The 12,557-nt window shown below is 46.2% G+C and overlaps 1 protein-coding gene across 1 annotated transcript in view; it reads left to right on the top strand.

Annotated features, from left to right (window-relative positions):
• The window catches only part of trim2b (tripartite motif containing 2b), a 12,482-nt gene extending 887 nt beyond the window's left edge, over positions 1–11,595 (top strand). Inside the window, exons 2-11 of the mRNA XM_076288415.1 lie at positions 4,115–4,273; positions 4,712–4,863; positions 5,753–5,933; positions 6,289–7,063; positions 7,882–7,985; positions 8,310–8,477; positions 10,511–10,679; positions 10,777–10,847; positions 10,961–11,101; positions 11,443–11,595. Coding sequence (XP_076144530.1) covers positions 4,115–4,273; positions 4,712–4,863; positions 5,753–5,933; positions 6,289–7,063; positions 7,882–7,985; positions 8,310–8,477; positions 10,511–10,679; positions 10,777–10,847; positions 10,961–11,101; positions 11,443–11,595 — 2,073 coding nt within the window. The remainder of the gene's footprint in view (positions 1–4,114; positions 4,274–4,711; positions 4,864–5,752; positions 5,934–6,288; positions 7,064–7,881; positions 7,986–8,309; positions 8,478–10,510; positions 10,680–10,776; positions 10,848–10,960; positions 11,102–11,442) is intronic.
• Positions 11,596–12,557: the final 962 nt, after the last annotated feature.

Genomic DNA, 12,557 nt, shown 5'->3' with positions numbered 1-12,557 from the left:
GGATGTTTATGTGTTGTGCTGCATGCCCTTGGAATGTCGATGTCTCTTAGGCTTCATGGAAAACTGTGTCATTGATGTCCGAATGTGACACGAGGACAGAGGCAGAGCTGATGAAGCAAATATCAAGACAGAAATGGATGTTAAAAAAAAACGCCCACATGGAAAGATACTGAGGTTGATGATGGTTCTTTAAAGCAGGACCCCTGTAGATGGCCATTGATACTGCCTGAATGGAAGCAAACCTGAGCTCTGAGTTGGCAGGTTTTTGATCTCTGAGCCTGATTGACGCTAGCCCAATATACAACAGATTTGCTCCGAAACACTCTGCAAATCCACGCCTGGCAATCCTGAGCTGTCCTTTGCTCCTCACTTAGATTATTCACAATTTCAATATAGAGAACTGGGAGAGGGGTCAAATCTTGGCCCATTAGCCATTGCTCTAAGATTTAACATTTCACATTATAATGGGAGAAGATTGATTAAATGACACGGCACTGAATATACTAAAACATATTTCTTCTTTTTATGATTCCTTGCCAAGCAGAAGTACTTGCGGCAAATGTAATATTTTAATTTGTCAATGTGAGCCACTGACATATGGTGGCTGTAGAGAGTGATTTGCTCTCCAGAATAAAAAAAACCCTGATTAATGTGATCTTGTAAGATGAGGAGGGTATTTTAGGGATACTGTAGGGGCAGGGGCCATGATTCCTCCCCAAGAGGTAAATATATCTGTGTGTAGGTGTGTGTGTGTGTGTGTGTGTGTGTGTGTGTGAGTGAGTGAGTGAGTGAGTGAGTGAGTGAGTGAGTGAGTGAGTGAGTGAGTGAGTGAGTGAGAGAGAGAGAGAGAGAGAGAGAGAGAGAGAGAGAGAGAGAGAGAAAGAGAGAGAGAGTTTTACACTGCTCTGCTGCCACGGTCATTTTTCATATCAGGGTTGGTCATTGTCTAACTTGACATCTTGCATTGGCTAGTACAAAACTAAAATACTGTGTTATTTTTCTAACACAAGAAGTGACTCAAAGCTCTTTGATTAGTAAATTAACAATTCCTGTACAAATTATACAAACTTGCCTACTACGTTTTCACAGTTAAACTCACAATTTTTAAGATTATGTTACAAAGGCTTCAAAAACAACATTTGGGTGGTAAGTCTCAATCTATTACATACAGTTATTACTATTACTATATATATATAGTATAATCTTATATCCGTATAATATAATATGGGTGTGTGATTACACAAGGGATATGATATTAATTTGTAATTCAGCCTGTAGTGTTAACCTGAGTAATGTAGAAGATCATATGCATTTCACTTGGGTCATTCAGTTGAACCATGAGTCATGTCTTCTCTTTAGCAGTGAAAGAGCTAGCATAGCTAGCATTCAACCATTAGCATACTCTCACACGTCTTCTGGTCACACTGACCAGAATTTAGGTCTCCTAGCTGATTAATTGCACATAAATCGCAGCTCTTCAGTCAGTATAACATGACACACTTAGTCTAAACCACAGCAGGCTAAAGATATAGCTCACGATTTGCTGCCTTTGGATTAGATTACCATCCAGATTGTGGTTTCTTGTAAAGGCCTCATTGTCACTGTAACAACACTGAGTCAGACAGTAGCCTATTACCCTAAAACTGCTAATGAAAGAATGGCTATGCCTTGTTCTGTTTAAATTTTAGCTGACCAAGCAGGCTGTCCCAGGGTTTTACAATACACCCTGTGTCTTGTTAAACCACATTATATCAGGGAGTACAGGGATGGGTTATTATGAATATAGAAGGCCTGTACATGTTAATGTAGTACTACTACTAATTAGAGTTTGGGGGTTGATCATGTCATGAAAGTATAATCACTTACTCATTGCTATTCTTTGTGGTAGTTGATAGTCAGACATAAGTAAAGGTGCCATGGTCTCCAAGAATAATAATATTATCTGATTTTTTTATGGAACAGCAGAACAAAAACGATAAAAATAGTATTTTTTTACACACTATTTCAATTATTTGTTAGGATAGGATAAAACACCTACTGTATTTTTTGGAAACCAAACAGATGTTCTCTCTTTCCACATCATGTCTTTATTTCTCATTAGCCTGCCTTACTCTCGTTTTGCTGGAAGCATTTTCTATGTGCACTAGTACTACTCATTGAACCCAGTCAATGCAAGTCTGTGCCCACTGGCATGGTGAATTTTTTCATTAGGCTTTGCTCTTTTTTTGCTGTTTGGGTTTTGCTGCGCTGGTTGAACCTGAAGATACTTGTAGTAGATTGACTGCGCCTGTGATTTGATTAATTAGCTTACAGTAAGAAATGAGTCAGAGCTTGATTGCATACATTGTTCTGTTAGGGGGAAATAAACATACCACACATTCCCATCAAATACACCATTGTTAGCAGACCAGATAGCTTTTATCGGTTTGAGCTACATTGCCTGCAAAGCAAGACTGTTGATTGTTTAGCTTTCTCTTAAACTGAAAGCACAATCATAACAAGGGTACTCTTCTGGATGTGTAGTCTAGAGAGCACAGAGCTATGCATCATTGTCTTATGAATCACTCACGTTGTTAAATTCCCTCTTACAATCTAACTTTCCCTTATTACAGCAGAAGTGTGCAAGACTTAATGAGACTACACTAAACTTTACAGTGTGTACAATATATCAAAGACAGTAGGAGACAGGGTATTTGAAAAGTCTAATCATCCACAAATTGATCTGACTAGAGAAACATTACAGTACAAAACCAACATTGCTACCATGTTGTCTGATAAGGATGTGAATTCCATACAACAGATGTGCACACATGACATTCACACCCTTGTGAAGTGGCACCAGCCATGATCGAGACACTGCTGCATTTACAAATCGCTCCTCTCTCTGGTCTCTCAAAGTCTCAACTCTGACAGAACATTTCCTCAGAAAGCCCCAGAACACACAGTGATTGTCCCATAATCCTTTGCAGTGTTTTACTGCAGTGAATCGGAGGCTACAAAACAGGGGGGGGACAGGATGGGGTTGAGGAGAGAGAGACGGCGCGGGTGGGGGTCGGGTGGGGGTGGTGATGGGGGTGGAGGTGGAGGGGCTGAACAGTCTGAGACAGAGACAAATCACAACTACAATGCAATACAGCACTTTGCATCCAGGTAATCTCTACACAGACGACCCTGAGCTCTTTTCCTGGAAGAGTCAAGCAGTCAGTCACAAGCGAGCGCAGCAGTGGCGGCAGCGGCGTTAAAACGAGGCTGCACTACGCCGCCATGCACTAGGCTTCACCCACACACATGCAGGAGCTGACGTCGGGTTGCTATGGTGATGATCTGTGCTCTTTTGTGAGGAGGATATTTCATGGCGTATAATTTATTCTAATGTTCTCTGTAAAATCCTCCCCAAAAGGGGTTTTCCTCCGATCTGACTCGTCTCCCTGCCCCCCCCTCTGACTGATGTCTGACCCACTTTTTTCATCAAAGCAAATGTTTCCTGGTTCTCTACGTCTTCGAACACAGTATTTCTGTATTTCTATACGCACTGAGAGCTCTACATCCAGGTGTCAACAATAGCTTGTGTGTGTGTGTGTGTGTGCACATATGTATACTGTACCTGTCTGTTCATACAGTATGTATGTGCTTGTGTGTGTGTGTGTGTGTGTGTGTGTGTGTGTGTGTGTGTATGATTCCGACTGTCTAACCTGTGTCTTTCTGGCAGGACCTTGAGTGAGATGGAGTGGTCTGCGCAGGCCTTCGCCCCTCCTCACCTCTGGTGTAACAGCTCCAGTGCCAAACTGCTGCGTCCCTGATCTTTACTGCAGCCGTATACTGTACGCTCTCCAGTGCTACCCACCTACTCACCGCCCCCCGCGCCAGAGAGGTGAGTCCTCCACGCCCACACACACCTACACAGAGAGAGAAGAAAAAAGGCAGGAGTAGGCGTTAGAAAGAGAGAGAGAGAGAGAGAGAGAGAGTACTCAGTACAAGTCCATGACTCTGAACAGATCTAAGAGATCATTTGTTATCAAATTTCAAGTTTTGATCAGAAAAAGCTTAATGCACACCAAATGTTGTGTTTAGTTGAGGTCTGTATAGGACATTTACAAACTGCTCTGTTGCTCAGCTACAGTGGGGTCGTCTGTCGCAGGGTGCTTTTTGTCCCTCAGCAGCCACCGTGGAGCCGCAGCAGAGGTCCCCAGACAGCAGCAGTGAGGAGTGCACGGTGCTGGAGGCTCTGCCCAACAAGATGGCACTGCCCACCTGCGCACAGCACCAGCGCAAGGTAAGACCACTGCCCATCACAAACCCATGTGCAGTGGAACATCTCTGCTTTTACTGAAGTCGTTTGAATTTCTCTGGGATGACGAAATGGAGGCAAGGGCCTATCGATATCTATAAATGTGTCACATATATCCAGAGCTGTGAGGGTCTTTATGGGGCTGGTGGTCATGTTATGGCTCAGAAGTCTTCTAGAAACGCCTGACTGGTATGTGCACAGCTTCCACAGAGGCAGTAGTGTCCAGTCCTTTGGTAAAGAGGACCAAGGAGCTGCACATGCCTCAGTGTAGAAAGTCCACATGAACAACAGGAGTTGCTGGCCTGCTGTTGTGATGAAACCCTTTGCAATGATGTTCACTACTTTCTCTCCCTCTCTCTCTCCCTCTCTTTCTCTCTCTCTCCCTTTCTCCCTCTCTCTCCCTCTCTCTCTCTCTCTCTGCAGGAGGTGGAGCTGTACTGTGTGGCATGTGCTGGGCCCGTGTGTGAGGACTGTGTGAGGGGTGAGCACGCCGACCACACCACAGAGCCCCTCTCCGTCGCTGTGGAGAAGCTACGCCTCACGCTGCAGGAGAGAGTGACCGCTGCCACAAATAGGTGCGTCACACAAACACACATAAACAAGTGTGACACACAGAGACACACAAACAAGTGTGACAGACAGAGACACTCAAACAGGTGTGACACACAGACACTCAAACAGGTGTGACACACAGAGACACTCAAACAGGTGTGACATACAGACACTCAAACAGGTGTGACACACAGAGACACTCAAACAGGTGTGACATACAGACACTCAAACAGGTGTGACACACAGAGACACTCAAACAGGTGTGACACACAGAGACACTCAAACGGGGGTGTCACACAGAGACACTCAAACAGGTGTGACACACAGAGACACTCAAACAGGTGTGACACACAGAGACACACAAACAGGTGTGACACACAGAGACACTCAAACAGGTGCGTCACACTGAGACACTCAAACAGGTGTGACACACAGAGACACTCAAACAGGTGCGTCACACAGAGACACACAAACAGGTGCGACACACAGAGACACTCAAACAGGTGTGACACACAGAGACACACAAACAGGTGCGTCACACAGAGACACACAAAAAGGTGTGTCACACACAGCTAGTGCCATTACAATCCCTGAGCTTTCAGAGCTTTCAGGGATAGCTGATTGTTATTGATTCACTTCAGGCGATCATGTGTTATGTTTATATTGACTAGGATGAATAATCTGCACACTGAGATCTGTGCAAACATATCTTTTAGTTTATTCTAGCTTTTGATCATAAACCCTCTTTAGGATTGATTGATTGATTAGGTGGTTTGTTGCGACCGCTAGATAGTTCACTGACTGGTCGCATGGCTGAATGACTGATTGATTCATGAAATGAATTATGGCTGCGTGGTCATGAAATGGCTGAATTATGCTCTGACTAACTCTCCCGACTCTCCGTCACCACAGACTGCCACAGATCGCCGTGGCACGGCAGTCGCTGAGAGACATCCTGCAGCAGCTCAGCGGTCAGAGGAGCTCCATCGAGGAGGACATCCATTCCGCCTTCGCCGAGCTCCACAAGACGCTGGACGTGCGCAAGAGTGTGCTGCTGATGGAGCTGGAGGTCACCTACACCCTCAAGCAGAAGGTCCAGGGCACATTCTTACGCTCTCCTGAAGGCCTGTCCACATTTCACACGGCCAGCCATAACTCCTACATAACGCAAACAGTGATCTGTGGTTGTACTGTGGAGTATTCTGTACACACTGTCTATCCAGTGTTTTTTTGAGAGATTGTATTGGGTAGAGCAGAACACCTTGACATTACACAGGCATAAATAGTAACTTGCAACCAAGATCACTGTGTTGTCTTGTGGTGTCAAGTGAATGTGAGTAAGCATCAAGGCAACGATAACATCTGTTTTGTTTTCTTCCTGAGTGTATCCAGCATCTTCCTCTTGACCATAATGCCTTCATATGGGTCCATCCCTGTGTGGTCTGTAGATTCTGCAGGCCCAGCTGGATGCCCTGCTGCAGGGCGAGGAGAGCATCACCAGTAGCCGCAGCCTGACCGAGCAGGCCCTGGATGGGGGCAGCGACGCGGCCGTGCTCCTGGCGCACGGTGCCGAGGCTGAGAGGCTGAACGAGCTGGCCAGCCAGGGCCTGCCCCTGCAGCCAGAGGAGAATGACCAGCTGGACCTGTACATGGAGTCGGAGGAGCTGAAGAAGTCCATCCACAACCTGGGCACCATCGTCACCACCAGCGCCGTGGCCAGCCAGACCGAGGTGTCCGGCGAGGGCCTGGAGCAGTGCGCCATAGGCATCCCAACCTCCGTCACCATCGTGACACGCGACAAGGCCGGCGGGCTGTGCAAGGCCGGGAACGCGGTGATTTCGGCAGAAGTCTTCACGCCGGACGGTAGCATCGCCGACGGGGAGATCCTGGACAATAAGAACGGGACGTACGACTTTGTCTACACCATCCAGAAAGAGGGCAACTTCAGCCTGGCCGTGAGACTCTACGACCAGCACATCAAGGGAAGCCCCTTCCACCTGCGGGTGACCAGCTCCCCCGACGACTCACAGGTCCTCTCCACGCCGTCCTCCGCGGCCAACGCCGGCTCGTCCGGCTCGTCGGGCGGTGCCAAGCGGCGCGGCGCTAAGTCCCCAGGGTCGGGGAGTCGCAGTCGACAGAGAGGGGTGCGGCGGGCAGGGAGCATGTTCAGCACCCCAAAGAAGAAGGCCAACCCCATAGAGGACGACCTCATTTTCAAAATAGGTACAAATTCACGCCGTCGATTCTCAGGACATTACATAATCATGACACAACGCAGATGCTGTTTCTAGCTGCAGCAGCATGTGGAGGTGCAGAAGGGGTGGCAGAAAAAGACGTTAACACAGGCCTACATGCTATCTTTATGCTCTGATAGGAAGCTTTTGTTTGTTGTGTTTGTTGTGAAAAGAATAACCATCAACCACCAAATTTCATCCAAGATGGCCTCTTTCAGGGAACCGTGCATGTGTTGTCCGACCATGATATTATACTGTATGACTGCACTGTATACCAACTGCACAGGGAAGGACAGGAAATCTCTCAATCGAATCATAAGATCTGCTGAAAAAACTGGACGGCATCTTAAAGATCTGTTGCCTCTGTCGAGCCCACCATATTCTGCAGGATCAGACACACCCCTCAAACCATCTGGCAGAGGGTATCGGGCCTTTAGAGCACACACCTCCAGACTGCAGAACAGTTTTATCCCCAGGGCCATCACAGAATTGACCAATCATGCCCTCCCACCCCACAGCCAGCACAGTTGCACTATAGGGATGCTATGCAATGGGCAATATTGGATACCTTGATAATGTTTTAATGTTTTCTTAATTTATTTATTGTGTGAGTGTATGTGAAAGTTAGTAAAGTTAGTATTTAGAGGCCAAAATTTGTTGTATGGTTCTACTGCTCAATGACAATTAAAGTCTAATCCTATCTATTCTACTCTACTCTACGCTACTCTACGCTAATCTATTCTACTCTACTCTACTCTACTCTACTCTACTCTACTCTACTCTACTCTACTCTATTCTATGTTCCAGGAACAAAAGGGAGAAATAAAGGAGAGTTCACCAACCTGCAAGGAGTGGCTGCATCCGCCACAGGAACCATCCTCATCGCAGACAGCAATAACCAGTGCGTGCAGGTGAGAGAGGGCCCTCTTCCCAGGCTGCCGTTGGCCTGTCAGGAGAGTTTCATTTGAGTTCAGGAAAGTAAAGATTCAGGTGCAACTTCCCCAGAGTACAAGTTAATGCATGAGAAATTGGAAATCATTCAGTGAAATTGTAAACCAGTTGGAGGATAGAGAAAATGTGGGAAAAGTCATCCTTACATTTCGCTCTCCTCAAAAATCTGACTTCGGACAGAAATGTAATCAAGTAATGGCGTTCTCTCTTTATACCATATTGTTAGGCTTTTTACAATATTAAAATATCTGACTACAGTTATATGCGTTATATCCATATGTCAGGTATTTTCCAATGAAGGGGTGTTCCAAAACCGCTTTGGGGTACGAGGGCGGTCGCCAGGACAACTGCAACGGCCTACAGGAGTGGCAGTCCATCCCAATGGTGACATCATCATCGCTGACTATGACAACAAGTGGGTCAGCATCTTCTCCAGCGAAGGGAAATACAAGGTGAGAGGGTCCCCTATTATACTAAATACATCACAGGACACCATAGGAATGGAGTGTGTGTGTGTGTGTGTGTGTGTGTGTGTGTGTGTGTGTGTGTGTGTGTGTGAGAGAGAGAGAGAGAGAGAGAGAGAGAGAGAGAGAGAGAGAGAGAGAAAGAAAGAAAGGAGGAAAGAAATGTTCAGTTTTAGGTTTCACAGGTTAGTGTTGAGGAATAAGTTTAAAAAAAATCACCATCCAAGCACATTAACACCATGCGGTTGAAAGAATAAAAAAAGAGGAAATTCTATATATTCAACCCGAATCCAGTAATTACTACTAATCACTGCCTCAATCCTCTGGCAGCCATAAAATGTGTTGGCACTTAGAAGTAGAGATCAAAAGATGTTTAGGGAGGAATCTCCATGGCAGCAGCTACTCAAGAGAGTGAGAATCCCGCACGAGATAATGCGATCAGCGCCACTGAAAAGGTGCATGATGTCATTGGCAGTAACTGGAGTCGGAGTGAGGGAGAGGACTGTGGCGGCTCATTTAGGAGCTGTCTCTGGGCGGATCCTAAAGGCCATGTTGGAATAATCAGGCCATTGTTGACTGGTGGCTGGCAGTTCCATTCGTCACCGTGGCGACAGGACAGTGAAATGTGTTCATGTAGGACATGAGGGCTAGACAAGTCAGGGTTCTGCCACTTGCACTGCTGTGGGTCACAAGATTCCTTAACACTTGCAACACTTTGTCTGCTATGGACAATTCAACTGTATTATGTACCACAATTCTGAGAGCAACTATTTTATCATTCAATGATAAATTATTCAATGATTATCATGTTTATTTTCATTGATATGAATTCAGCATGCTTGATACAAGTACCATTTGTTTATGTTCATCTGTTTCAGTCTTCAGAAATAACACTCTTAAGCCCAGTAGCCCAGTTAAGCCCAGTAGTTCTTCTTCACTGACGTTTCCCACCAGTTGTCAGTGTTCCTCTGAGAAGGCCCGTGCTGCCCTCCTCCTCTTTCTCTCCCTCTCCCTCTGTAGCTCTGTCGCTCCATGTCAGTCCTCCCCATGCGCTCTGTCCACCCTGTCCATCCTCCCGGCGCGGGTCTCTTGTTGGTGTCCACTCTCCACTCAGTGTACCTCAGTGGCCTTGGCCTCTCCTGCTGCCGCCCCCCCTTCTCCACTGTGGGCCGTAATGTTCCCCGATGGCTCTCCGTTCGCCCATGTTTCTGTGGCCGTCTGGCGGTGGGACTTGACTTGTCTTCTGCTTTTGTCCTGCAGAGGGCGCTCTCTTATTCTCCTCCGTCTTCTCTCTTTTTCTCAGTGGACTCTGCGTCCTCTCCTCTCGGTCTCTGCAGCTCACCGGGCGGCTGCGTTCTTGTCTTTCGCTGTACAACTGCAATTCAGATGTCTTGTGTTCGCATTAAGATTCTCAATACTCACTCAACTGGGAGAAGGCCAGCCCTCGCTTCTCAGCTACCTCCACCTTATTTCTCTCCTCCTTTTCTACCGCCTCATCCCTCTGATTTGTCTCTCTCATCTCCTCTTCTGCACCCTGTCCTTGCGTACCCCCTTTCATCGCTCTTATCCTTCATTCTCTCCTCTCCTCCTTTTTCCTTCTTCACATTCTTTTCCTCTACACGCCTCTCATTCCCCTCCTCTTCTAAACCCTATGGGAGGGTTTAGTGGTCCTGTTGCCGGTTGTCTGTCTAGCTTGCTCCATGCTCCTCATAAGTACGCTCCATGATCCATGCTGTGGGCCTTTTCAAATCGATCCATGCCGTGGGCCTTTTCAAATCTTTGAAATGAATAATACTCAAATATGAACTCAAATATATCTGAAAAGGAGTGTCATTAGAGCAATATGTCCACTCTTCACACTGTCAAGTAGTGTTTCTCTACTACCACCAGCATTAATCAACAAAACAATTCACCATTCACTAACTGATCGCCTAGTTTATGTAGTGATAGACCTACACATGTGCAACTGGTTGGGATTTACTGCCACTTGTAATTCTGTTGATGTCCTGCTGTATTTGAAGGGTAAACTGGGCTCCGGGAGGTTGATGGGTCCAAAGGGGGTCTCTGTGGACAATAATGGACACGTCATCGTGGTGGACAACAAGGCCTGCACCGTCCTCATCTTCCAGACCAGCGGCAAGCTCGTCGCCAAGTTCGGTAGCCGTGGAAACGGAGATAAACAGTTTGCAGGTGTGTAACACGCCTGGCAGATTCAAATGAAATGCTCATGTTGAGTTGTTGAGGCAGCCATGGTAACGCTCTCCCTCATTCCACTCTCTATTCTCAGGACCACACTTTGCTGCAGTCAACAGTAACAATGACATCATCATCACAGATTTCCACAACCATTCTGTAAAGGTAAGGGCTGCAGATAACATGAATGTCTGAATAGCTCACATGGGCTAAAATCCTTCATCATTATTTCCGAGAAAAGCTGTTCTGAGTGGTCACGTGCTTTCCTGTGAGTGCAGGTGTTTAATACAGACGGAGAGCTGCTGCTCAAGTTTGGCTCGAACGGTGAGGGGAACGGGCAGTTCAATGCTCCGACTGGTGTTGCAGTAGATGCCAATGGGAACATCATTGTGGCCGACTGGGGAAACAGCAGGATACAGGTTTGCAGTTGTTGACATTTAACCACCTGCCATCTTTTCCTTTGACATATGCCATGATATAAAAAAGCATCTGATGAAAACCTTATTCAGCAGTTTTAGTCCTCTGCCGTCATTTTCTTCAATTTGATCTTATTCTTCCTCACTACAGCCTTGAATGTTTCACCCGTTCAAACTTATATCAGGCCAAGCTTAGTGTGATTGAAGTTATTATTCTGTCCATTGTGAGCCTTGTTTATTGCAGCCTTTCTTTCTTGAATTCAGGTCCAGTGCAGGACTGTGCTGTCCACACAATGCAGGTTACCTCTCATTTTCCACCTTCTCCTTCTCTCTCCCTCTCCTAGGTGTTCGACAGCAGTGGCTCTTTCCTCTCCTACATCAACACATCGGCTGACCCCCTGTATGGTCCCCAGGGCCTGGCGCTCACCTCTGATGGCCATGTGGTGGTCGCCGACTCTGGGAACCACTGCTTCAAGGTGTACCGCTACCTACAATAAACAACCCGGGAAGCATTTCTACCCCAACCAGACCCAAGGTGCACCCCACCACCCGCTGTCTATGGCAAACTGGAAGTTTCTCAAAATGGAACTAAAACAGAAATCGGCTCCAAAGGAGCTTTTGTTTAGGGCCCCCTCTCACACACCACTTCCTGTACTAAAAAAAAAGAAGAGATTTTCACTGGGTTGTGCCTCCTCTACCCCTAAGGCAGTCTTCATCGCCTAGGGCATTTCATCTCAAAACAGACAACTAATTTTGCAAAGTGCCATCCCCATTACCAAGTACACCAGAATTTTACTTCAGAATGGGCATGTCTGGAATGTCTTCATCTTGTAATGCAAAAAGGGAATGTTTCATTCTTAACTGCTTACTGAAGAGTTTTATTTAGGCCTTTGGGTGCCTAGTACAAAAACATGTTTGACCCTGGTTTATGTCATAGAGAAAAGAACTAGAAATACCGCGTCGTGGTGGTATGCCTTCATGCAGCCCTTAATTTGAGTGGCGAGGCATGTATATGCATTATAGAGTGGTAAGGATTTTAACCAGTTGATTTAGTCCAAGTGAATGTTCATACTTGGCCTAAGTATGAACATACCAAATTTGAAGAACGTGCCACAAGGCATTCTTGTGTTCACGGGACATACATGTTGTCAGAGTGACCTTGAACTTTGACCTTGGACTTCCACAATCAAATCAATTCATCTTAGAGTCCAAGTAAACTTTCGTACAAAATTTGAAACATGTGCCTCGAAGCATTGTTGATATATCACGTTTACAAGATCAGGACTGACAGACGTATGGACAACCCGAAAACATGTCAGTACGGAGGCATAAAAAAACCAACATGGCTGGCTAGATCTGAGAGAAGGCCAGGACAAGTATTATTGCATTTGTGCTGACATCTCTTGAAACAATATATAATATAAGGACAACAATATAAAGACAAAAGACCCTATGACCG

This window comes from Alosa pseudoharengus, unplaced genomic scaffold, assembly GCF_046254945.1.
Source record: "Alosa pseudoharengus isolate Yale_2024_CS ecotype anadromous, Long Island Sound unplaced genomic scaffold, YU_APseudo_1.1 YU_APseudo_1.1_scf_17, whole genome shotgun sequence".
NCBI classification, from domain to species: Eukaryota; Metazoa; Chordata; class Actinopteri; order Clupeiformes; family Clupeidae; genus Alosa; species Alosa pseudoharengus.
This window is presented reverse-complemented; position numbering and strand designations above follow the sequence as displayed.